Source organism: Alternaria arbusti (assembly GCF_024043155.1).
Source record: "Alternaria arbusti strain BMP 1465 chromosome Unknown scaffold_4, whole genome shotgun sequence".
In the NCBI taxonomy this organism is placed as follows: domain Eukaryota; kingdom Fungi; phylum Ascomycota; class Dothideomycetes; order Pleosporales; family Pleosporaceae; genus Alternaria; species Alternaria arbusti.
In genome coordinates this window covers 252,570-278,693 of record NW_026249944.1, presented here as the reverse complement: position 1 = coordinate 278,693, position 26,124 = coordinate 252,570, and the positions used below count along the sequence as shown (strand labels likewise).

Sequence of the window (26,124 nt, the reverse complement as noted above, 5' to 3'; positions counted from 1 at the left end):
GCATTAGGTGAGGCGCTCGAGCGGGGATGGGGTTATGGCAGCGCCGTGGACGCGGTGTGAGGGCGGAATCGAGTCGGGACGCGCGTGGACAATAGCAGGGCGACAATCGCTTTCTCTTCACATGTCGTCAGTACAATAGACCCACGTGAGCGCGCATGTGGATAGCGCGGGCTCTCCTCTCTCACTCACCCAGACTGCTGGCGCTGCTACCTCTGGTCGCTTGGGCAGTAATGGGACATCGCTCGCGCGCCGTGTCTATGATAGCGCAGCGACTCGGTGCGTGAGGCCAGAAAAACGGCAATCTCGTGTTTGCGACAGCGCTGCGGTCAAGGGCGACATGTCGAGGTGGACATGGCTTGGCGGGAGGCTTCTCCCGCGCGCTTCAGCCCTGGCTGCCGGAGACGCCTGCATCGTCCATTGGCTGCTCTTTGCTCCGAAGGCACCACATCACTGGAATACCCACATCGTCTGGACTACAGTCTAACTTGGGCAGCCTTCTTCCATCGCCTTCATCACGCGGGAACTCGAGTCTTATTCACTTCAAGCCCTGATATGTTTCCACGCGGCTGCTCGGGACGTCCCTGTTATTCAGTGGTCCCGAATGATCGGCAAGGATGACATCAACGCGATCCGACTCCACGCATCCATGTGTGCATCGCATCACATATATGACCACCGGGCTGCTGTCGGGACAACCTACAAAGGGTCCAGCCATGTCTTGCTTCTCACAGTCATGACAGATTTCACGTCGCGCATTCTGTCAAAATTAGTACTATTGATGTTTGGACTAAGGAGGTTGCAGATCCCGTTTCACACCATCACATGCACCACCGGCAGAAGGAAGCACGTGTCGGCGATAATTCCAAAGTCTGATTCCTGAACCAAATGTCCTTCATGGCATTAATTAGAGTTTCTCGATGCAGGTCGCCTCCCGAAGTCTCGCCAAAAGGAACACGGGAACCACGCGGCGTATATTGAGGAGTTTGGTAGAGATGGTTTCACCCAAACTAATGCAGTGAAACACAGTCAGCCTCCGTCCTACAACTCCTCGTCGTCCGTCTCGTCATCGTCGTCGTCGTTCGCTGCTGTTGCTGCTGCTGGAGAGGGCTGTTTCTCTACATCTTTACTTCGCGTCATTCTCTTCTGGAAGGGAAGTGTTCGAGGTGGTGGTGCACCCTTGCTTGTCGTGGCTTCACTTTTGGAACTCTGTGCAACAGAAGTTGCTCTCAGCGTCTCGGATGACCTGCCTCTGGGTTGTGGTGCAGGTTCATCCTCCTCGTCTGTTTCATTGTCGGACTGCTCTGGGGTCATGGGTTCAGGCATTTCCTCGTCATCCTGCTCTTCGACCTTGGCCTGATCGATCTCCATCTGGTCGCTGTCTGCATCTGGTGTTGCCTCTGGCTCTGCTCCTTGTGCCGGAGCTTTACGCTTCGACGTTCGTGATGCGCCTGCTTTGCGAGTCTTGGTGTCTGCTCGGGTCGACTGTACGGCCGCCGCTAGATATTGTCAATATACGACTACGTCACAACGACGTCTTACTCACCCATGGGCTTGTCGACTTTTGCGCCAGCTAGCAGACGACTCTGGTCCCGAATCTTCCGCTTCTTCTCGTTTAGCAATTGCATGAACTGCTGGAGCATGGCCGTCTCGGTGTCATTCTTAGTTTTGATGAAGTCATCCAGTTGCGCATTGAGTTTGGCGAGGGTGTGCTGCTCGCTCTTGACTTGGTTTTTCAAGTTGACCACCTGCTGCAACGTTTTGGCGTGCGCCATGGCTGATGCCTGCGCCCACTCAAACGGGTTGAACTCAAACTCATCGTCTTCTGGAAGGACAATCTCACCCAACGTGACCTACACACATCAGATAAATTTATCTTGGAGAGCACAATGCTGCCCACCTTGATGTTCCCAACGTCCTGACGAAAAGAAAGTTCTAGGTTCTTGTTTTTCAGCGTGTAGACCATGCGAACACCGTCCAAGATGTCGGTCTGGCCGATTTCGCGCTGTTGCTGGAGCAGAAAATGAGACACGACGGCGGCCCACTCGTCGTCGCTGCCCTTGAATTTGTGCTTGAGACTGGCGAGATTGCGGTGCGTGACTGGGGCGCGTCAGATGGCGAAACACAGACGTGCTGTGGATGCTGTCTTACTCGAGGTCACATATGGGGTTTCGCCCTCGCAGCCCACCAATCTGACATCCAGAGGGTGGCTGCCCTGCTGCAGCACTTCGATGACGACGGTCTCGCCGCGGCCATCCGCAGGCTCGACTGGCAAAATATAGCGGCTCGACATCGTGCGATGGTGTGCACAAGCTAGGCGGGACTGCGGGAGGGAGCCCAAGTGGGAAGGTTTGTGATGGTGTGGCCAGGGAGGCTAGTCGCGATAGTGAGAGCGGCCAGGAACAGGTACCGGGTGTTTCACGTGGTAGGGAATCTATTGAAACCGTAACCTGAACCACGTCTACCTGAGACGGCAGGCACGGGAGGTTATATTTGTATGTAGATAGTAATGTCACTCGCGTGGTGGTGGTGCCCAGGTGGGTGGTGCCGTCGCAGGCAGCACCCGCTGGGGTGAAGGACCACTGAAGGTTAGTGTTTGTTGATGTCCAGGCATCCGCCCGGGACGCGAATCGAGCGCGATCCGCACCAGTCGCGCTGATGGGGAGCAGAAAGAAACATGGGTGCTATACAGGGCGTGGCATGTGGCGTGGTATATACATAGGCAGTCTCTGGTTGCATTGTTCCTGCATATGTAGGCTCCCACGACAGCTGTACTTCCAGACTCATCGCCGTCATCGTCGCCCTTGCTGCAGGGGTGCCGAGTGTGTTATTCGTACCGACACGCGTGGCCTAGCGTGCGGGCCAGCCTGCAGACCGGCCTTTGTCTACTTACCGCCTTTGTGCTTCGCGTAGCCCTGCAGGAACCTGCAAGCGGTGCCAGACGACCCTCGCCGGCCCACAGCCCAACCACCTCAGTACCTCGCGCGAAGATCCTGCACACCCACCTTACACCGCACCTGCGATATCCGCGCGACAGCTCCACCGAGCATGGCGGCCAACAACCGCTCCTTCGCGGCGCGCATCGCCTCCATCACCTCGCAGTCGACCCAGATGGAGACATGGGACGACGGCGACTTCGACGACCGCTCCGACGGCCTCCTGTTCAAGAACTCGACCGTCCACTCACTCTCTTCGCGCATGAGCGTCCGCTCCGAGACCGAATCCAATGACGACTGGCAGATTCTGATTACGCCAGGCGACCAAGCAACCAACACATCCGCCATCAAGACCGCCGCGAAGCAGGCCGGCATCCCCATCCCCACGAGCGTGCCATCGTCGGCGCTCCTCGGCGGCTCGATCAAGAGGCTGGGCAAGAAGAAGTCGACCAAGAAGATCGAGGTCGACGACGACTGGGGCAACGACCTCGAGCTGCCCACCAATGCGAAGGAAGGACTGAAGCTGAAGGCGCCCAAGCCACGCACGCCGGCGGAAGAGGACGATGACTTCGACTGGGGCGAGGGCTCGCTCGGCATCCGCTTCGCAGGCACGCGACAGGGCACCCGCGGGGCACGCAGCTCGTCCGTGTCCGCCATGAGCCCCAGCCTAGGCAGCATCATGACCATGGAGAGCGAAGACGACGACCTGGGCGGCCTCGTGCTGCCCACCGAGCCCATGGACTTCAGCGCGCGTCTGGACAAGCTCAAGAAAGCCGAGCAACCACCAGCACCACCAGCCGCAGAGCCATCGCTCCTTCCACCACTGCCATTGCGCGAGCAGTCCCTCACGCCGACGCAGTCCACACAAACCACCTCGATCCCTACCCAGAAGCCGTTCCAATCGCCGCCCCAATCGCCCATCGCTGCGCCACTATCTCCTTCCCCCTTCAGCAGCCCCACGCCTATGAGCCCCAAGGCACTGGCACCATCGCCCAAAGCCAGGCCCGTGGTCCAAGAGGAGGACTTCGAGGATGGCTTCGATTTTGGCAATGGCGAGATCCTGGACCGCCAGAAGCTGACGCTCAACAAGAACATTGTCGTCAAGAAGCCCGCGACCAAGACCACCGCCCCACACGCTGCTCGTCCCGCTACTACCATCACCTTCACCGACAGACCCACTACCTCGCGGATACCCAGGCCCCTGCCCTCCATCGCGAGTCGCACCAGGCTTACCCCTGTGTACGAAAGCGGCGCGTCCACTTCCAACTCGACTCGGACCATGCCTACTACTACCAGCGCACAGCTGCTCCGCGCGAAGCGCTCTGCTCCTGTCCTCCGCAACAACAACACCAGTCAGCCACCACGCATGCCATTCCTCCCTGCTGGCGGGGCCTCTTCCCAATCGCACCACGTCATGTCCAAGAGCACTTCGCAAGCCCACCTTCGCCGCGACTCTGACCCTCGCCGACCGCAGTCTCCCTCGATGCGCTCTTACTCGCGCTTGTCTGGCGGTGGCCACAACGAGACGCCTAGTCGTGCTGGGGTGAGACGTGATCAGGCTCCCTCTGCCCTTGCACGTCATCCACCCCCAAAGAAGCTGACACAGCCTCAGCGAAAGCGAAACTTTGGCGACGGCCATGAGCTCGACCTGTTCGATGACTTGCCTACTTCAGCTTCCAAAGAGAAGCAATTCGAAAAGGTGCCGCGCAATGTCGCCAGCAACAAGTCGCTGCGCCACCAGCCGAGCAACTCACGTCTGCCGATGCCTGATCGCATGGCGACGCCTCTGCCCCAGACTCCGCGTAGTCCTCCAAAGATGGACCACACTCCTCGCTTTGCTCGCGACACCGCAGCAAGCAGGAACGCCCGTGAGCAGCGCTTGGCAGGTACGAGGTCTCGAGCAGAAGGTCCCATTTCCTCCAGGCCCGTTAGCTGGGCTGCCCAAGTGGCCGCTCGTAGCCCTCATACCAGTCCATCTGCTCACAGGAAGAAAGGCTCAGGACAGAAGCCGCAGTTGATCAGGCAGATGACGCAGCCCTACACACAAAGTACAACATCCCACTATTACTTCCCAGCTCCTACTGACCACTGTGTAGACGAGAAAGGTATGATTTACAACCCAACTTTGCAACGTTGGGAAGGAAACGAGGAAGCTCTTGTTTCGTTCTCACACCCTAATACTTCCACTACGACCCTCGCCCTGACCACGGCGAGCACGCCCACCTTTGCCCCGCCCGGAAACCAGATGAGCCGCAGCCATGATCGTTCACAATCGATCTCGCACATTGCCCTTTCGTCCATTCATGCCGGCCAAGAAAAGAGGAGCTTCTCGTCGCGAGCGGCCAAGCTGGCCCAGCCCCCAGCGCCCGCCCCAGTACCGTCTCCACCACGCCCTGCTTTGATCTCCCAAATCTCTGTTCCACGCCAAGTCCAGTACGAGGGCCGCATGGTGTTCGATCCTGTCAAGATGACCTGGCTCAAGGCGCCTCGACCATCGAACGACATTGGATCGCCTTCAGAAGTAGACGAAGACGAAGACCCATTCGCTGGCCTCGACGACCTCAAAGACAATGAGAGTGTCGCCGGTGGCAATGGCATGGGCGGTACTGGCACACCGAACCCCGATGATCCAACCTTTGTGGGCGAGGAGTTCGATGTCGGCCCTGGCTTCATCCGGCGACAGAAAGACGAAGAAGCCATCTGGCGACGACGCGTCGAAGGCTGGGTTGGCGGCCTTCGCGACAACGGCGAACACCGAGGCGGCTGGCGATGGGCGATCCGCGACTTCGCCGCCAGTGCCTCTGCTGGCCACCCAACCTTTTAACGACCACGACACCACGACACCACGACCTTGTACTATATGTGCACGCACACCCATACTCACGCTCACGATTTTATGATTGCATCGCAGATGATTTGGTCTTTCGGCGCATTTTGCTGGACTATGATCCACAAAAGTAATGAGACGTGCCCTTGGAATGTCTTTGAGATATCCCCCCCTTTGAGTGTTATGATGGGCGTGTTTTGGATAACCGCCTCACTCTTACGAACAACGCATTTAACGACCTTTACGATTGCATTACACATGCTTTTTACAGAAAGAGCTTCGCTGCTCGACTCACACGACACACATGACTATACACGATTCCCTTTGTTATGATCTATATGGCGTTTTGGGTATTGTCTTCAGTACATACGAGAGCATCTAATACTATATCCTTGCTCGCTACGAGACGAAATGAATTCTATTATGTTATCAATGTCTTTGTTTGTTGCTTGGTGATGAGACTGGTCTGCTAGAAGCTGCGAAGGCTACGTCATCCATTCAGGGGCATGAATTCACCATCCGCCCAGAATAAACGACCTAGGAGTCTATTGAATGTCCAAGTTTCGAGTAGCTTCCTTCCCTCGATTCTGGTACGGTGATTTCGGTTCCATCTCAACAATGAGCTCGAACGATCACGTGTTAGGGACGAAGATGCTGCCTAGGTGCTGCCTTGGGCATGGTCAGAGTCGTAAGAATTTCCAATGCGTTGTAACTGTGTCAAGTTTCGTCTTGATAACAACGTGTACTGCCACCTGCTCAGTTTCGCCCTTGCATGAGGTAGCTCGGTGATGTGGCCGCTACTGGAGGCTTCTTTCGGCCCACGGACGGAGTCATAATAGCGGGGTCGCTGGTCACACGCCCAACGTGACCCACTGCCCGTCACACAATCCTGCCGGCCGTCACCGCTCCTCCCACCCTATATCATGTCGCGCTCCAACGATCCAGGTCACTACTTCCAAACGACGTATGGGCTTCCATCCATCTTCATCCATCTTCCTTTACTTTAGCTGATAGCATGTAGCTCCTCTCTCGAGGAGACAGCTCGCAAGGCTGCCAAGTCCAAGAACACCAAGGGCAACCCCCTCAAGCTCCCCTCCAAGATCCTCGCACTCACCGCGGACCCGCACGATGGGAATCACATCTACGTTGCCGAAGCAGCCGGCAACGTGAAGCGCATCAACATTGAAGTCGGTCAGACCTCCGTTTCTCAGCCGCCTTGTGGCTTCACTTCAGCTATGAGGTCATCGCTGACAGCTCCCCTTGTAGACTAATAAGGTCGCTGCCACCTTCACAGGGCCCGTTGCCCCTCTCACGTCCGTTGCCGTTTCCCCAAAATCCGACACGCTGTTTGCGGGGTGCTGGGACAAGTCTATCTGGTCATGGACCCTCTCTACGCGCAAGCCCGCCAAGCGCTTCCAAGGCCACAGCGACTTCGTCAAGGCCGTCATAGCATTCACGCTACACGGCAAAGAGGTCATGGTGTCGGCTTCACAAGATGCCAGCATCATCGTTTGGGACGTCGCCACGGGCTCGAAGCTACATACACTAAAGGGACACACACGAGGGATTCTCGCTCTTGCGCTAGACCCGGCCGACTACGAGCCCAGCAAAGAGACTGCTACGATCTTCAGCGCTGGAAGTGACCGAGAGATCAGACGGTGGACCATCGGGCTGACGTCAGCCTCTGAGGTTGAACCGTCGCCCATCATCGCTCACGAGACAAGCATCGACGCCCTACACTTCGATTCAGACGGCGATCTATGGACAGCTTCAGCAGACAAGACGGCCAAGTGTCTCTCCAGAGGCCGTGAGTGGGAAGAGGACTCGACATTCGAGCACCCTGATTTCGTCCGCGATGTTGCCATCGACGAGGATGGCGGTTGGCTGGTCTCCGTATGCAGAGACGAAGAGGTTCGCGTGTGGGACAAGAGCAGCGGCAAGCTGCATCACACTTTCAGTGGGCATTTTGAAGAGGTCACTGGCCTTCTTCTGCTAGGCCAACGCGTGATTAGCGTGAGCATTGACGCTACAGTCAGACAGTGGAGCCTCAAGCCTCAAGAGCTTGCCAAGGCCATCCAAGAGGCCGAAGACGAGCGTCTCGGTAAGGAAGAGGACAAGGAACCCGAGCGCAAAGAGGGCATGATGACAGCGGAAGAAGAAGCGGAGCTCGCTGAACTTCTATGAGATAGCGATTAGTTTTCGACGAGCGGACCACCGACCGGACTTGTGCTACACCGGATTTCCTGGAATTCGTCGAATGAGCTTGTCCGGTTCAACCGTCCGTCCACCTAGGTAAATTCGAAACGAGACTATAGGCCAAGACAGTCATGAATGTACCCCACCACCATCCGGCCAACGGCTTCCAAGGACGAACACGCCTGGCTTTGCGACTACATGGCCTCCGAGCTTCACGGTGATACGAGAAGTACTACGGAGACTGGCCATGCTCACAGCTCAGTTCTAGCAACACTGTTCGTCTGGCCCTGAAACGGGTCGTCCTACGCCGGATGTGGCATCGGTACCATGGTTGGCTTTCCGCACATTCTCTACACAGAGTAGCTTGGTATTCCCCATTTTCTCCTTTTATGATTGATACGTGGTGCTATTTACTGGTGTCTAGCGTCGTGCCAGGCAACCACCACAGGCACACATACACACCTCGATACGTGACACACCTTCCTTCCAGCAACAGTTTCCTGGCCTTGTTACCCTCACTTCACCGTCTGAGGGATTCTCACACTTCTTTTTCTCCATGCATCACTTTTTTTCGTCGAGCGGCGCTTGATTCCACCTTTTTATCACGCCATCTCATGCCATCCCGACCACATCGCCGCACCATCGACCGCAGTTGCCAGCCGACACCACGATCGATGCCGCGCGATGAGTCCTCCTTCTCCACTCCCTCCTCCGAGTCCTACGAGTCTTGCAAACACCATTGGTGTAGCGGACAGACAGCCATGAGGGGGACGCACAACCTCACGCCAGGGAGTACTCCCCGCCACCGGTGTCGCCTTCTCAGGTTGTCGCGCGTGGAAGATACCAACAGATAGTGGCCTTAGCGCTACAGCAGACGTCAACCGTCCGTGGTTCATTGACGCGAGCGCATGCGTCCCTTTCACGGCAGTCCAAGCATATGTAGGAAGTCAAGGCTTCTCTTACTGTTTCTTGTGCGCGTTGTCGACGAGGACAACCGATGACAGGTCCTCCTTGTTGCTGGCAGGGCATGAGTAACCTTACAGAGACTGTCGAGATACCGGTTGGTAAGCTCCTGATGAGCTGAGGCGCGCAGCTTCTGCTCCGGCATGTTTACGGCGACTGCAGTCGACCGCGATTATTATCACCTTTGGTGTCACACGGACAGAGGAGTCTGTTAGTCAAAGGGAGTATTCCCCGCCGCCAGTGTCGTCTTTTCAGATGTACGAGTGTGGAAGAAGCCTGCGATATCGATGCTTCCTTGGAAGTCTCCGACAGACCTTACGGTCCATGGCATTCTTTTGGCTACAGTCACTTCCTCTCTTCAGGCCTAAACATGTGCGCATGTCATGGCCGAGTCGCCCTCGACCGTAAGCTGGTCTGGGATATGGGTGGGTGGGGGAGGTGGAGGGGAGGCAGCGGGAAAGAGGTAGGGAGGAGGTGGAAACATCGCCTCTCCACCTTTTTCTGGTTCCCTCTTCTTCTGTGTCCTCGCATCTACCCACTTCCCAGACTAGCATGACGGGAGGGTGTACTACTGCGATTGCACCTAAGCTCTCCCTTCACGGTCAGCCATGGCTTGCTTCGCGCTTTTGTGTCAAACTCTTCGGAGTACTTTTGGTCTACCTCATTTTGTGTTCCCGGGTTTGAGACTGGTTTGCTCCTTGTCCTCCTTCCGTTCCTTTTGGCTCGAGTTTGGCTCCCCTACCGATTCGCTCGCCTTACTGGTTTCAGGTAGAGTATCCTTTCCTCACAGGGTGGGTGGAGCAGGCGGCAGGGACAAGGTGGTGAGAATGTGGAAACACGGTCTCACTCAACCCTCTTCTTGCTGCTTCCTTCACCTGCCCGCCAAAAAATGCTTCGCGATGAGAACCTGTCAGCAAGGGAAACGGTTCGCCGTATCCCCGCCACCAGTGTCACCCTGTTCAGGGAGGCGAGCGTGGAAGATGCCTGCGATATGGAGGCTTCCTCGCAGAAGCCTCCGATAGACCGCATGGTCCATGGCAATTTTGCTTACAGGCACCCTCTACCGCATGTCCCCCGATGTCTTGGCCATTGTGCAAATGGGTTGGTCAGGGAGGTGGTGGGCAGGGGACGGGGAGAAGGTGGAAGCACTTCCTTCCATCCTTCTCATCATCTCGTCTTCTTCTGCTGCCTCCTTCATCTCCCCGGCTGCTGCCTTTCCGAGTCCCGCCTTTGAGCCCCGATGTTACATCTTACTTTCGGGTACGCCCGCGCCTTCAGGTACGCCCTGCATCCTTCGGATCTGTCCGCTTCGTTCGAGTTTACCTGCGCCGTCTGGATACAGCCAGCCCGTTTACGTCCATCCGTCCATCCTTCCGTCCGACCGAATACGTTGCCGTCGAGATACCGACACGCGGACTTGTACTGCAGGGAACGTTCGCGTAACCCCGTCGCCAGTGGCACTTTTTTTAGAAGTTGCCGAGTGCGGAAGATCCTAACAGATATTGAGTTCTCCCGGCCTCTGCTCTTGTCTGGAGTAGATGGTTGGGGTTCTCTGACAGACCGTAATGGTCCCTGGCTCAACTTGCATACAAGCACCCGCCTCCCTTCGGAGGACAGTCTCTGTCCTCGCGAATGGGCTGTCGCCGCATGTGTGCGACGGCCTGTTCGTTGGGTGTTCCCGTCCATGCGTGGACTGTTGACAACAGATTGACGGATGGCCCATGGGATTCTCTCTTAGAGAGTCCGTGGGCTAACCGTTGACGACCGATCGACAGGGTCGCGTGGACATTCGTGGAAAAACCTATCGTGTTGAACTTATTGTGTCAAACTTTATCGAGAATTTTATTGGAATCGCCCTTACGGGCACTACAGTGTGGGGGAACGACCGCGAAGGGTCTTTGAGATCCCTCTCGTATCAATGGCTAGTACCCTTTCGTTCGTGTTGCCATCTGATGGCATATCGAACATCCCGTGTTTGGTATCCTGCCCGCGTGCCTGCAAAACACGTTGGTTCGGCCTACCATCACAAAAAACGAAAAAATCGACAAAAAAACATCGAAAAAGTCGTCCTGGACTGTTACTACGCCGGCTTGTTTCTATCTTCTCACTGCCCCTTTACGGATCAGCGGTGCTTGGGTATCCGGTGTGACAACGGTCTCTTCTTTGGTAAACGCAGCCGCTTGCTTCTTTATGGAGTGACTGGGCTTTACCATTCGCCGAGCTCTGTCCTCATCACTGTACGGGATGGGGCGAGGCACCCCCGTGGAATCTACCTGTTGCTCTCGTGTGCGGCGGAGTTTTGACTACGGGGTATGCGTGGCAGACTGCTATCGCGACTTGACCCAGACGACGAATGCTTGTCACGACCTGTTGTTGACGTTTGCTGCGGACGACTTTGTTGTTAGCGGCGAGCTGTCGGCGACGAACTAGGCAACTTGTTGTTCGGGTCAGGGAGAAAGCGAGAAAATGTCTCCGGCCTTGCAATGTCGCCTCATCCAGCCGACGGCCCAAGGTCTTCACTGTCTGCGCGCTGGCCACTCTTTTTTGTGGCTTCAGCTGCTGCAACCTAGCGGGGGACTGCTAGCGTGGACTGCGCCGGCTCATCTTTTGAACTGGCCCGGGAGGAAGCGAAAAGTGTTCCGGTCTTGCTGTTTGTTTCCTACTTCGGTCGGGGACGATGAAGCGAGGTGTCCCGCGGTACACGCGTCGCTTCTTTTTTTGTTGCGGCGTTGACTACCTGCGATGTAGCGAGGGGCAGACTGCTATTGCGGACCTGATAACGTTCAACTTTGGTTGACGGGCTTCGGGCAGGATGCAAAGAGTGTTTGCCACAAGGAGAAAATGGGTCGCTGGTGGGCGTGCCAGGCGATCGCAAGAGGGGGACGGGCGGTAGAAGTCGGACCCTTGCGCCTCCTCGTGGTGCTGCCTGGATAGTCGACTGCTCTTTCTTTTCTCGCCTTCCTTTGGTTTGGGGAGGGGAGGGATGGGGAGTGGGAGATGAACTAGATGCTTGGGACGCAACGATGTGTAAGTCCATTCTTTTTCCTTTGGTTGTTGCAAACGGTAGGTTGGGGGTATGCGTGGTGTTGATGATGTGATGATGGGTTGGATGTGGATGGATCTTGCTTTGGGTGCTTGCTTCTATGTAGACGATGGCTCTCTTAGTAGAATCAATGATCTTCTCAAATCATATGCTATTGTTGCTTCCCTTCTCTGTGATTAGTCATTTTCCAATGGTTGTCCTTACCCAAGCTCTTGTGTTAACGAATGATGACGATACTTCTCTTTTTTCGAGAGGACCTAATTGTATAGGTATATATAGATTTTGGAAGTTGTAAGTTGCTCGTTGCGATGGGTCATTAAGTGTACCATGGTATGGAGGTGACGGTACCAGAGTACGACTTCGCGCACAGTGTCTTCACCCAATCCATCTTTCCTCACTTCCAGGCGTCTTATCATCATCACATCTAACCACAATGGCCCGACTTGATACTTAGCTGTGAAGCTACTGCTTGGCATTCTAGTCAATGAGGATCAAGTGCTGAACGCCGCGCTGTTATTGAGTTCTACTCCGCCACGAAATTTAGCGTAGGGGCTGCATCTTTGCCGCACAAGTGGCTTACTAGTCTACGGATCGCGAGGCACTGCTAGCCTGGTGGGTACGGGGCGTACAAAACCAGAGTACATCTTTCGCCAGGTGACTTGTGAGCAAGCTAGATTACTGAACATTATGCAATCAGCTCAGTTAGCCTCATGAGCCCAGTAGAATGCGCTGGCCAATCAAGCTGACATTGTTCCAATCCTAAAAGTATGTTTCAGTAACAAGCACCCAGCATAACAAGGCGTCGACACCCTCTCAGTTTAGGTGTGTCGACCTTGTTTACTTCAGTGCCTTACCAGCTCGTCCAACACCAAGCACAGCACAGCATGTCCCCGCGCATACCACTCTTCTTCTCTCTTCTCGCACTTGGCAGCGCACAAACATGTTTCTGGCCCAACGGCGGCTCGCAGGACGACACGCGATACCAACCCTGCTCCAACGACACATCCAATCCGCTCAGCCACATCCGTTGCGCGGAGTGGGACGAGTGCCTTCCGAACGGTCTTTGCCTTTCTGGTCCCGGCGTCTTCTGGCGCGAATCATGTACACTCTCCAACTGGGAAGCGGGGGGCTGCCAGGATGTGTGTTCGAGTGCAGTAAGTGAAGACGAGAACTCGGGCATCTTTTAACGTGAAAGAACGCGAATAGCTTATAGCTTATCTACAGGCAGAGCAACGGAAAAACGATGTCGAAGTCACGCCTTGTGATGGGAGCGCTACGTCGGATTGGTGGTGCTGCGGGAATTCAAGTGCTTGCTGCAGTGATCCAAGTCTGGCGAAATATCAGATCGAACCTGAGTTTGTGGGGGCTGTCACAACTTCCTCTCTTCCATCTTCTACCAGCAGTGCTCTTGTGACAGGCTCGTCTACTTCGTTCAGCCCTTCGTCTACCGCGCCAGCCCCGAACAACGATAACGGTACCTTGTCGACAGGTGCAAAAGCTGGCATTGGTGTGGGCGCGGCTATCGGTGTCATCGCGCTGGTTGCTATAGGTATCTTGATCGGAATAAGGACGCAGAAGAATAAGAAGAAGAAGAAGGATATGAGGGAGGAGACGGGGTATCACGAGCCGGCCAAAGAACTGCCACCAAGTTATAGATACGAAGCCCCGGCTATGGGACCACTAGTGGCACTGGCTGGGGATCAGAGACAACCACAGGAAGTGCCTGGGGGTATTCGTCGACCTGTGCTGTAGAGGTTTTCTGAGGTGAAGGAGCATGCGGCAGAATGGGTGCTCTAGCGAAGTGCAGAAACCAGCTGCGGCCGAGCGCGATGTATCACGGAAGTGGAAGCTCATATTGAGAGCCTAAACTCTCATCACTATGACTGCATGTGTCTACTCGTCTTTCCCTCGGGCGTGCAGTGTTTGGGTGACGATGGTCCTGGATTGGGGCTAGCACTCCGCCCCGGTCCATCGCGTATCTCATGCGTGTCATAACAACGTCATCTCTACAATCGTACCACAACGGCGATCCAGCATGCCGTTTTACATGCGCATCCGCGTCAACTGACCAAAGAAAGTCCACCAAGTACATCAGATCGGTCACAACGACTTGGCTGCGCAGTCACGAGAGCGGATCGCTCCCCAAAGCAATGATGCATGATGCGTGAATACTCGTAATGCGCGCTTTCCCCCGGCATATGCGGCTGCTGGTAGGTATAATACTTGGACGAAGTACTTTGCGTTGAGACTACTGCAACTCTACATAGCTTTACGCATTGCACAACTACTCAGGATATTACAGCATGGCGAACACGCAAGTAACAAAGCAAGCTCTACTCGAGCACAAAGTCATTCCAGACGTCCTTCCAGACACCATCAACCTTTCCTACGACCTAGCTCTAGAATGGCCAAACACAAAACTCGACACACCAGGCAAAGAACTAGCCAACGCCGACACGAAAGAAGAACCAAAAGTCTTCCTCGATCCCGCAGTGAGCATTCTCACTGATCTCGCGTACTACATCAACTGACGTTGTACCCAGCCCAGCGAGACCCTGGATAACCTCGTCTTGATAATGGTAGACCCCGACCTCATGACAAACAACGACACTTCCTTCGGCCAGGTACGCCACTGGCTCATTACAAACCTGTCCTGCGACTCCACCGGCACACTCTCGCACCACTCCGCCGCCATACGCTCGCCTTACGTGCGCCCTGCGCCTCTCCCCAATTACATCTCGCGACGCCCGCATCGCTATGTATTCATCCTCGCGCGCGCGTCCAGTAAGATTGAAGTCCGCCCCGAAGATCTTCGTGAGATGCAGAATCAGTATACGGCTGCGGTACAGGGGAAGCAGGGCGAAATGCAGGATTTGAAGGACCGGTGGGGTTTCAATGCGTGGAGGCTGTGTGAGGAGAAGGGGTTGGAGGTTTTGGCTGTCAATCTTATGAGGGTGGCGGGGACGCTGGAGAGTAGTGTTGCTAATACGGGAATGATGGCGCAGGCGGTTGGGGATAAGGTTGTTGGGAAGTAAGCAAGTGTTTGAAGAGGAATTCATTGGGAAGCTATATAACTCTTCAGACCCCCTTCAGCTGTTCATCTCAAAGCAAGCCAGCGCCTACCAGGTCACCAATTCCCCATCCACTCATTTCATCCCATCCCAGGCCAACCCATCTCACTCCCCCTTCTCCTCCTCAAACACTTCAACGACCACCTCCCCACCCCCAACCCTCCACGTCTGCGTCATCTTCGGACGGAATAAACCCCCCTCCTTCTCACTCTCCCCCTTCGCCCGCTCCCTCACAACCTCATCATCAGCCTTGATCCTGGCGAAGACATCACCACCCCAAGGGTTTGCGGGCGGCGGTCTGCGAGCGTTGCCGAATACAGCGCCTTTAGCAGGCTGCGCGCGGAAGCTGCCAGGGCTGGTTTGCCGACTACGCGGGGCGCGGGGAAGGGTGGCGGCACTGGCGGCGGTGTGGGTTACCGTCGACATTGTGGGCTTGTGGGTGACTTTGATGACCACGGGGAGGGGTGTAATTGCCATGGGGGCGGGGAAGGTGTAGGCTGTATCCCAGAAGAAGTCGGGGGAGAGCGGGTTGTAGGCGCCAGGCTGGTTTTGAGGTGGGGCGGTGAGCTCACGGGGAAGTGCTTGTGGGTGGCAAGCCACCAGGTGTGATGATGACTGAGTGGGTGACATGTTCTTGTAGTCGGTAAGTGGTTGGTTGGTTTGTTGTGGGAATGTGGGAATTGGATGTGTAGTAGGTAAGGTAGTGTGTAGGATAGAGAAAGAGAGTAGAGGGACGGATTGTAGTCTTTATATATGCTACCTGCGCTGGAGATTTGTGCGCGGTTTATTGAGATGGCTGGGTACAATAGACGGTCGTGGTACAATAGGAAGGAAAGTTTTTGCGTTTTGTAAAAGTGAAGGTGAAAGAGATGGGCTATTGTCATTGGATGCGGTGGACGAGCCTAAAACTAAGGCATCACAACATACGCACAGTACAGAGAACGGATGTAGATATCTCTCTTGATTCCAATTCCCAACATAATACATACGTATCTCCACCCCTCCACATCCCACCACTCTCCAATGAATCCCCGATTCCCCTCACAGCTCCCACTAATCTTTTCCCACCAACGCCATATGATGCTAGCACTACCCCATCCGAGCCATGTGGTCGAACGAACGTATTGAACTTCAGAACCGAAGAATTACAAAGAATAAGAATCTGAGAAAAGAGCTGTAATACATAAACTCGAATAAAGTATACCTTACTCATCGTATACTATGAACGCTGTTGTTGGCCTCCATTGACGGGTCGAGACCGCTGATCACCAGAACCGTTAGTCGGAGGTGTCGCGAGTTGCATGGGGCTGCCGTAGCCGTCTAGTTGGAGGGATGGCTTGTTTCCGAGGGTACTTCGCTCGGTTGCGTCGGGGAAGGATAGGGTGGAGGTTTCGTCCATGGGCGTGAGGGTCTCTTCGACATCAGTGGTTGCGGGGGGTGGTGGCGGAGGTGGCGGCGCTGATTCCTGGTTTTCAGAACTTGTTCTTGTTCGCTTTGGTGAGCCGGATTGCGTCTCTTCGTCCCTCTTTCGCTTGAGGTCGGATGTGGAGTCGGTGGGAGAGGCGTCGTTGGCATCTCCGCTTGGTGCTTGTGGAGTGCTGGGGGACTCGTTGGTGAGGTCGGATTTTGAACCACCCTGGGCAGCCTTGAGTCTCTGTCGCTCCTCCTTCTTCTTGACGGCCTTGTCCATGAAGTCTTTCACGTATTTCTTGATGGTGTTCTCGTGGTTGGAACTGATCTTGGCTGTCGGATCCTTGACGCGACCAGACTTGTAGTCCCCTCGTACAAGCTTCTGCGCAACCTCTTTGCTGAGTCTCTTGATTTCCGTCTTTTCGAGCTTCTTGCGATAATGGCTTGTCACAGTCATGACGTGTGGTGAAAGCTGTGAAGGTCAGACATGCTTCACGAGATACTGGGAATTACTCACTGTCGCTTCATACACCTTCTCCTGTTTTTCTCTTGACAGGGTACGCCACTTTTCACGACCGAAACTGGATTCCATATCCTCGTTAGCTACTGGCTGTGGGGTGGTAGACGCGGAGGGCCCGGTAGGTGTGCCGTTCGAGGTAATGCTGGATATGATGTCTTGCAATAGCTGGGTATCACTTCTAGCTTTGTTTGGCGGAGGAGGCGGGGCATCTGCAGGCTGCGTCGGCCGTTGCCATTGTGTGATGCCATTGGAGTTGTAGAAATATGTCGAGCCATTCTCAGCTGTTGCTTGGAACCAACCCTGGGGAAGGGCGTTGAACGGTCTTGGTCGCATGACGGGTCGCGCAGGAGCAAAGAAGCCAGCCGGACCGCGAGGCGCATTTATCACGCCGCGAGGACCGGACGGGACGTTTGCTGCAGATGGGCCTTTGGGCACAATCGTAGATGGTGACTTTGACCTAGACCTAGATCGCTCACGACCTCTCTCGCGTCGTTCGAAATGATTCTCTGTTCGAGCTGGCGTGCCAGCGTTCGGATCTCTCTTCAAGCGCGGTATCCGGTAGCCAATCTCCAGCTTACTCCATGCGGTCAATAGCTTCTTCGCAGCCTCTTCTACTCGTTCCTCTCCGCAGTCCTTCACCTTGCTCACCGCATCTTCGATTCCAGAGTCTTGGATCTTGTTGCGGGTAATGCGTGGCAGCCTGTGTAGAATATCCAGTATTTGCAGAACAACGTTATGATCTTCCTTCCATTTGTTCAAGGTTGTCTTCAAGAACTCGTAACCGTGGAATTGGACAATGCGATGGCCGATTCTCTCGTTGTCGGTTTGCATGCGGCTGAGAAGTTTGACAGCAATCCATTTCTCTTCGCAGCTGCGCAGAGCTGTCAGGACCTTGTTGACTGCGTCCTCTTCAAGCTCGCGTGGCTGCAAGTCGCTGATGTATTCCTCGTCATCCTCGCTGGCCTTCTTCTTGCGGGGCTTCTTGGCGACTGCCGTACCCCAACCAACACCATCATCGATTCCGAGCGCCGCAATCGTGTCATTATTGAGGTTTGTCGCGTTGTCGGACTGTGTCTTTCCGCCGATAAAACCACTGCAGTTTGGCTCTCCACAGTAGCAGGGCTGCGGATCTGCACCGTAGCGGTCGACGTTGTAGTTGAAGACGAGTTCTTCGCCTGCCTTGACGTTGCGCTCCACGAATATGCCCATACGCAGCTTGTCCCCAACAACCCATTTGTCGACGAAACAGTTCGGGTTGCACGAGTGATTGCAGAAACGACCAAGATTACCCTTCTTGGTCGCATCTACAAATTCGCCCTTGGTCAGAGACATGAAGTAGAAGTGCTTGATGCCCTCCTCATCGTATTGGCCCATGCGACGGCGGAAGGTGCGCTCGTCGATGACCTCGCCGATGTACTCAAAGACGAAATCGCCGGGAGCCATATTCTTGTTGGCGCGAAGACCGAAGCCCTTCTTCTCTGTCTTTATAACCGTGACGTCTGCGTATTGTTTCCGTTGAAAGCGCTGGTTCTGGCATTTCCGCCCACAGCTGCAGTCGCCCAAGCACTCCATCTTTGTCGCACGGTTGATGCAGTCGGAGTCTTCGCCACAGGCATGGTTGGTCTTGGTCGTGGAGTCGTATTCTTCCTGGCAGTCGCATTCGAGCGCAGGGTCGGTCGTGCCGATGGTTTTGTTCGCGTAGGTGCATTCTGGGAGGACGACGAAGGTTTCTTTGGCGGCATCGGTCGAGTCGGGGAGGTCGATGTATAGCGGCGGTGGGCGAGTGACGACTTTTTGGGAGGCGGAGCGTGAGAGCTTGGGGGCTTTGCCGGGTTCCATCTTCAGCGTAATATCTCCCCCAACGATCTCTTCCTGGCCGCTGCCGGGTGACGGAGTATTGAGCTCGTGTTTTGCCATGGGCGACTGAGACTTGGATCGCGTCTTGAGCCTGGGAGGTATGGCGAGAGGCGTGGACGCGCGGTCGAGCGAATCTCCCTCCACTTTCACCTGCGTGGTGCTCTTGCCCTCACCTGCTCCTCCCGAGGTCGCGCCTTCCAGCTTCATCTCGCGTAGCTCCGGCTCGAGTTGAGCCGTGTTTTGGTCCGACTCGCTGTCCGACATGTCGTTGAGAGGCGTGGGGGTGGTGGAAGGTGCTGAGGCAGAGGGTGGAGGATCGCGAGAATCTCAATGAGAGGGACGCTAACGGCCGATGTCCAAATATCACACACGAAGAGCCACGAGCCTATTCACCTCATAGTCCAGGCGACAAACATACACCGAGCACTCCAGATGCAGCTCCTAGCACGCTTGGATGCAGGGCGACTGCTGGAGAAGAGCGTCGGTCGTCTTGGACACTGACGGGAGCAAAGATTTCGCCTCCCCTAGACACAAGGCGGCACACGACCCGGATCTGCTATGCGCCCAGACTGCGCTCGATGCGCCGAGCAATAGGGGCTTTATGGAGGTATGTATTTCCCTGACGCTGTCGCTGTCGCCATGAAGGTACGCGGGATGGAGCTGGCGGCGCAGCCAGGCGTTTCGCGGGTCCGGGCTCTTGCCTCGACGACGGCACGGTAGGCAATTTTTTCTAGTCCGCGGTTGTCGCGTAGGAAGTCTGAGCACGCGAATTCGGTCAGTGGACGATGTGTTCAAGTGGTGCTACGCGCGACGCGATGCGCTGAATTCTGGTCGATACTTTGGAGATGCGGACGAAAACTAGCGTTAGCCAATTGGTCCAGCCTCGGTCTCCCAGAGTCCGTGATGCAGGGCCCCTCCGACCATGTTTCCATCGGCGCGCGCACATGTTTCTATCAAGTCGATGCCACTGGAGAAATACGATGATGGGATCATGACCATTGACTGCTTTGCTCGGGTCCGCGGAGACGCTGGGACATCGGACTACAGAGCTACTTCGCGGGATATGAAGTCTTGGCGATTCGTAGAATCACTAAGGTGTTGTCAGAAGGTCGGAATCAGTTAGGCAAACAGGACAAAGGATCATGACTTCGTTTGATGTTCCAAGGGAGTGCTCACTTACACAAATTCATTTGGTGCGAAGAATCCATGTCACGCGTCCTTGCTATGTACGGACTGGGAAAGCCCAACGTGTTGCACGGATCTTTACTACATGAGGAAACTAATATATACGCAAATGCGACTACACCATAGACGTAGGGAAGACGTAAGTAAGCACCCTTGGTTTGAAGTAGTATCACGGCCGCAGCTAACGGGCAATGAGCAGTGGCCGATGTATCAGGATACATTCGATTTCGGAGTGACATACGCGAGTCACCGAGATATACGGTGTTCACGGGCCGAGAAAAGATCCAGGGTGATGCGACATGTTGAGCAGACCTCGGGAGCTGCTGAAAGCAACGTATGTCTACCACGACTCAGGTCAGTCACCGCAAGCTTTGATGGTTCATGCCGGATGTTCAGTCATCGGAATATATCGTGTGGCTGGTCGTGGAATCAGCATGTTTTGTTCCTTTTTTAGAGGTCCAGGGTTGGATCAGAGCTAGCGCGAACCCAATTTCTCAAAAAGAATGGCTTTGTTCGCGACGTGACTGAACCTTGGAAGATGCGAACCCGCGCTGAACAGCGATATTCGATTGTTGCATGTACAGACTGCAGAGGTATATGCTGATGTCAAGGTACGTCGGAGTTCTACTTGGCTACTGACTCAAGCTCGCTGGCGGGTCGGAGAGTCTCGACTTCCGCATCGATATGCATGCTTGCGCTGGGGTTGTCCAAATTGCGCGGACAATCTTTCCGAAAGACTAACCTTGCTAGCAGGGTGAGCTAGGATCGCGAATGGTGCATCGCGATGTCGCTGGCGATGGCATCCAAGTGGCTTACTTAAGCGAACGAAGCAGCGCGGCTCCACAAGTATACTAGCGCAAACTTTCACCGAACGGCTACAACTCCTACACAGCAGCACCCATCACGCCGGCACGACAGCTGACCTGGCCACACCGGCTAACCTCCGCCTCTACACGGCCCAGAGTGTCACTCGCTGCGAATTAGCGGCACATCTGCGCCATGAGAGCAGACACTTGCATCTAGCGGACGCTCGTGAATGCCATTGGGGGCTATGCCGAGTCGCGGCCCGCTCCCGATCGTCGACTGTCTCGACTGGCTCCGCGTAGCATACGGTGAGGAAGACCACCGGGCGAGTGCTACGTGTCTATGCATGCGCGCCCTGTGGCCGCTGGCCAGCTATAAGAAAGAAAGAAAGAGTCAAGCTACGCCGCTGCGAAGTTTGTGCCTCTGGATACACATCTTTCACGCAGCCGTCCTGGAACAGACTACACATCGCACCGTTGACAGGGATGACGAGGCCGTCTTCCGCTGCCCCATCTGGCGCGACGCGCTCATGACGATCCGCGCTGAACCGTTCTTGCCAGATTGCGTGCAGGACACCAGCGCTGCTGCGCGTCGCGACAGTTCAGCCTCCTTGCGGGCACGCTTGCGGTCATCTGGAGCAACACGGTACTGTCAAACCCCCGAGACAAAAGGCGGCAGCGTACATGGAGAAAAAGGAAGGCAGGGGACTGGTTTGCAAGGGAAGGGCCGTTGGTCTCAGGCTAAACCATCCAGGGCTGGTGAGACACGGCTTGGCCCTGCCCTCTAGGCGATTGGCTCATCGGTTTGCGCAATCGTTTTCGAACATCCACAAAGGCTTTCGAGATGGGGTAAAGCGCCGCCAGATCTAGGTTACATACGTAGTCCTCGTTATCGATTTGCGACAAGTACTGATTTAGACAGATACCGTGCGTGAAGTCTTGGAAGCTGCGTCCTGGGTGTGGGGACTAGTCGCGTCCCATTCGTCTTTGAAGAGAAGCCGCTAATGTATAACATACCGGGTGGCTCTCCCCAGTAATCTCTCACGGGAAGCTGTCTCTCCTAATTATTTTGACCCAGCCTCATGTGGTCCCTTTTGACACACACTTCTTGCCTGCTGGCATGAAATCGACAACCAGAGCCCGCCGCAGGTTTCTTTGATTTTAGTGCTCTTCTTCTACCGCTCGTTACTCTTTCGTTTCAGCACTCTCGTTTGTTCTGTTGGTAGACGCAGCTATACAACCGCGCGCGAGGGCGCGTCGCTCTTCGCGCCGGTCCACTTACTTTACGGCCTTGTGATCGATGCTCGATTAGTCTGGTTGCATACAGCAAGCATTTGCCGTAGCTACTTCTTGGTCTCTGCCCTCGCGTATTTTGAGCGTATCGAGGATCACGACATGGAGCCCTCGAGCTCGCGCGAGCCACCATGGGCAGAGCATGAAAAGGTACGTACCTCTCCCACCCATTGTAACACATCTATTCGCGATGAACAAGTCACTAATACAACCACATCAGGTATATTTACTTGCTGAAGTACTAAAAGCGGCCCCCATACCATCTCACGTTCTCTTTCAATTTATACGCGACGCCAACATCCAACCACGATGGAACGACATGGCTTTACCTCCAGGTATGTTTGGTCCTCTGCGCTTTCGTGAATACGTTTGTTCTTTTAACAATACACGTACTCTCCATACAAGAAGAATATACTAACGCGACGCAGGCCGATCGGTTCGCTCTAGCCAGATGGCATTTGACAGTCTCGCAACCAATTTCGTCACGCCTGGACAAGATTACCGACGCCCTCAGCTACCTGCCCCAATGGTATATCCTGCGCCCGACCTCTCGAGAAAACGACCCCATCAGCAAGAAGCCTCCACGCCCATTGGCCGCCTACTACAACCTCGACCCCCCCATTCCTACCCTGGAGATTTTATGCCTGCCGGCCCTGCCTACACATCTACTATAAATCCATCTGGCGAACCAGCGAACAAGAAGAAACGCGGAAGACCTACGAAAGCGGAGGCGCAACAAAGAGCGCAAGAGGCTGCTGCGCGGGGCGAGGTGTACCCACCACCTAGGAGGGGGAGACAATCCATCACCGCACCACCTGAACCGTCACCACTCGGACCGGATCCTCGACCGCACGATCGAACACCTCCGCCATCAGCGCCTTCCCAATTGGCTCCCGCGATGACACCACAGCAACAAATCGGGGTAGAACACGGGTCAGAGTCCTCATCAGGAAAGAGAAGACGAACAAGACCAACACCATTGGAATTAGAGAAGCATCGCGCAACCAGCGAAATGGAATCTCCCCTGCAATATGGGTCTGGCGACCCGAATCGCAGCCAAGCGTACTCAACATACACGCCCATCTCTGCGCCCTTGCCAACTTCATCAGAATCCAGGGACAGAGATGTGCGCATGGAAGGGGTCGAAGAGACTCAACCACGAACCACGACACCTCACTCGTTTAAAGACACGGTCGGCATATGACAGCGTTTCTTTCGTCCAAAAGCAACATACGGCGGTAATCCTGTTTTGAAAGCGTTCCGTCAACGACTTTACTTACGCACTCACGATGACCTATGGCCATGACACATGGAGGTACGCTCTGCCGTTTACGCTTGCTACCACCATTGATGATCACTCGTCAAGCGCGCGCATCATTGATCATGATCATGTTGTTATTGCAGCTCTGGGGCATTTGTCCCAGACATCATCATTTCTTGTCAAGCTCGATTTCTTTGCCATACTTTTATCATTCCTTTCTTCATTGACTGCATGTCGACACTACGAAAGTTGAGATATGACGAGCCTTTACCTAATGTCTTAGTATCGCTCTCTTCACGACTAAAGAGTTTCGTATTTTCGTATCTCTTTCGGCAGTAAGGCGCCTATGCCAGCCATCTTGTTTTTTCCGCAACGTGTACGATAGATGGATTTCCGATCAGTTCCGCATTACGGCCTCTGTACAAAAAGCACCTATTAGCAACAGCATCAATAGTAGACTTGGCCACGGCCAATCAGTCCGCATTCTTCCCATCGCTTTGAGCGAGCATCCCTCGTACCATGTCGCACACCGCTCCTGCGTGTCAATGTACGTATCCTGGTGTCCATTCATCTAGCGAGTACTAGCATTTCACGACATTCGAGTTCCTGCAGGCTGACCAGGAAGGCATCATAGGAAGTGGTTGGGATCCCGAACTGGGCAGCGTAAGGCGACGCCAGCCGCGGCGCGCGACACGAGCAACGGGTCTTGTTTCACCTATGAATACCCTACGAGTTCCGGTACTACTATCGCCCGTTCTCGTACCTCATACACAAGGTCGCGACGCAGGGGTACCATTGCTACTCCGCGCGCAAAACTATTCGGCAATCTGCATGTAAGCGCCCTCCCAAACAACCTCCACACCTAACAATCAATCGCCATCCACAGTCTCAAACGTTCTACTCCATCTTCACCGGAAGTTTTTCGGCAGAAACCAGCTACGAGTATTGGTTGAGAGACTTGTGAGGAAATGACTCGAGTTGCAGCGTTGCGTTTGCGGCTACGCACTTGTCTCTGCAGACTACTGCTGCAGCACGAAAGGGGAGTCGACATGACGCCAACGCATGCACGCATCGACCAAGTCCCAACACCGAAACTGCAGAACAGCAGCAGCAGACGCAGACAGCCATTGCCTGTCCAACCAACTTAGCCTGTGGTAAACATTGCGGCTAAAAACGCCCATCAAATTTCTGGAATGTCACTCTTGCGATTTGCAATGGTTGTTCGTTGACACAACAACCACTACACTCCCTGTACACAAGCGCGGACCAGGGGATGCGATGGAGGATGACGGAACCTTAACTCCAGTATCTCGGCCGCAACGTATCAGATCTTACGCACCGAACCTTACCCCACATCGCGCCTAGCAAAGCATACCAGTGCCGTTTCTCATCTTTTCCACTACTACTACCAGCCTCGGTCTAGGGAATTAATCATCCCCTTAGTCCAACGGGCTACACAACGCGAATGCGACACGTCAAAAAAACACACTTTACCGATTCCCTGGGCTCTGGGAGAGTTTCTTTCTAAATTCACGACGGCGCGATTTGTCTGCCGTGTCGATAAACACTGACGGCATAGAACGAGGCTGACTGTCTAACTAACCCTACCGTGCTAGATTTCAACGTGTAAATATAAACAAACGTTTTGTGACAACCGTCCCAGCAACCAGGTGTTATATTCAGTTTCGCGCTGCCCTGCCGCACTCAATGACGCCAGTGTTTTGAATCGTATCTGACAGCGATATTGCCAATACACGTTATTCTCTGGGGCGAGCTTTTTCCGGAGCGAGAGCGAGAGTGCGAGCGGGTGGCTTGTATACGTCGTATGCAAGGTGGTGCCTTGGAAGCTCTGGAAAGCGAAGGTACTGTAGGAGGGAGGAAGGAACAGGCGAAGGAAGGAAGGAAGGGACGGGGGAAGGTAAAGGTAGGGATGGGGCGGTTTACGCTTGGGCCAGGCGTTCTTGACGTTTCCGATTCCTCAAAGGGAGATGCGGGGGGTGTGCGTGGTTGGTAGGTAGGTCGCTCGTTGTTGTTCGAAGCGCGCGGGATGGGGAAGGCGCGATTATCGCGACATGTAAAGTTTAGTATGTTCGTAGAAACAGATCATCGTCGAAACAAATACTAAGCGCGCTATTATCCTCTACAATCCACTTCCCATCTACACCACCTATCTACCTTCCATCTCCATCGAAGCGCCCGCATCCGTCGTCGGTCCCTCGCTTACATCTGAAACACATTCCCCCATCCCTAATCCATACAGTACCTAGGCGATCCATATCCATAGATGCGCCCGTATATTACCCAGATCGTCATATAGCCAGGAGTCGTCTATACCACACACCTCTCTCGATTTCCATCCAGATCGCCGTCTTCGCGCTCTCTTCCGCTTAGCCCTGCACACTTCGGTTCATTCTTCACCTTCGGTTGCAGCATCCGAAATGCGCGCGTGCCGATTGCAGATTGGGCATATGAAGGGCACTTTGTACCTGCGTCTCGCGTGCGTGCGTGAGCGATGATGTCGGTCCTGCGCGTTCCTGCATTGGAACAATCTATACTTCTGCTCGATTGGGTGAGTTGGGTTGGATTGGGAAGGTAAGTGGGTGTGCTGCGTATATCGACGACAATGTATAATGGATGGAGTTGGACGAAGGTATGATGGTATTGGTGATTCGGACTAGACAGTGGCATTCGTGTAGAGGGTAATATCGTCAAGGTGGTAATGTGGTATATGCCCAAGACGGGAGATATTAGGCGAGCAAGGG

The 26,124-nt window shown here is 54.7% G+C and overlaps 6 protein-coding genes across 6 annotated transcripts; 4 read left to right on the top strand and 2 right to left on the bottom strand.

Moving 5' to 3' along the window:
- Positions 1–1,038: 1,038 nt before the first annotated feature.
- Positions 1,039–2,290, bottom strand: J4E86_003723 (uncharacterized protein; the record flags this gene model as incomplete). Its single annotated transcript, XM_051444275.1, has 4 exons — positions 1,039–1,496; positions 1,544–1,850; positions 1,898–2,097; positions 2,149–2,290. The coding sequence occupies 4 exons, from the start codon at positions 2,288–2,290 to the stop codon at positions 1,039–1,041; spliced, it is 1,107 nt and encodes a 368-aa protein (XP_051303900.1).
- Positions 2,291–3,045: 755 nt separating this feature from the next.
- Positions 3,046–5,757, top strand: J4E86_003722 (uncharacterized protein; the record flags this gene model as incomplete). The annotated part of the gene is made up of 2 exons (XM_051444274.1): positions 3,046–4,981; positions 5,030–5,757. The coding sequence occupies 2 exons, from the start codon at positions 3,046–3,048 to the stop codon at positions 5,755–5,757; spliced, it is 2,664 nt and encodes an 887-aa protein (XP_051303899.1).
- A 926-nt stretch (positions 5,758–6,683) lies between these two features.
- On the top strand, positions 6,684–7,944 carry J4E86_003721 (uncharacterized protein; the record flags this gene model as incomplete). Its single annotated transcript, XM_051444273.1, has 3 exons — positions 6,684–6,724; positions 6,782–6,947; positions 7,027–7,944. 3 exons carry the CDS (start codon positions 6,684–6,686, stop codon positions 7,942–7,944), a joined length of 1,125 nt encoding a protein of 374 aa, XP_051303898.1.
- A 6,321-nt stretch (positions 7,945–14,265) lies between these two features.
- Positions 14,266–14,997, top strand: J4E86_003720 (uncharacterized protein; the record flags this gene model as incomplete). Its single annotated transcript, XM_051444272.1, has 2 exons — positions 14,266–14,477; positions 14,511–14,997. The coding sequence occupies 2 exons, from the start codon at positions 14,266–14,268 to the stop codon at positions 14,995–14,997; spliced, it is 699 nt and encodes a 232-aa protein (XP_051303897.1).
- Positions 14,998–16,252: 1,255 nt separating this feature from the next.
- On the bottom strand, positions 16,253–19,084 carry J4E86_003719 (uncharacterized protein; the record flags this gene model as incomplete). Its single annotated transcript, XM_051444271.1, has 2 exons — positions 16,253–16,915; positions 16,961–19,084. The coding sequence occupies 2 exons, from the start codon at positions 19,082–19,084 to the stop codon at positions 16,253–16,255; spliced, it is 2,787 nt and encodes a 928-aa protein (XP_051303896.1).
- Positions 19,085–22,203: 3,119 nt separating this feature from the next.
- On the top strand, positions 22,204–23,305 carry J4E86_003718 (uncharacterized protein; the record flags this gene model as incomplete). Its single annotated transcript, XM_051444270.1, has 3 exons — positions 22,204–22,251; positions 22,322–22,436; positions 22,530–23,305. The coding sequence occupies 3 exons, from the start codon at positions 22,204–22,206 to the stop codon at positions 23,303–23,305; spliced, it is 939 nt and encodes a 312-aa protein (XP_051303895.1).
- Between the last annotated feature and the right edge of the window lie 2,819 nt (positions 23,306–26,124).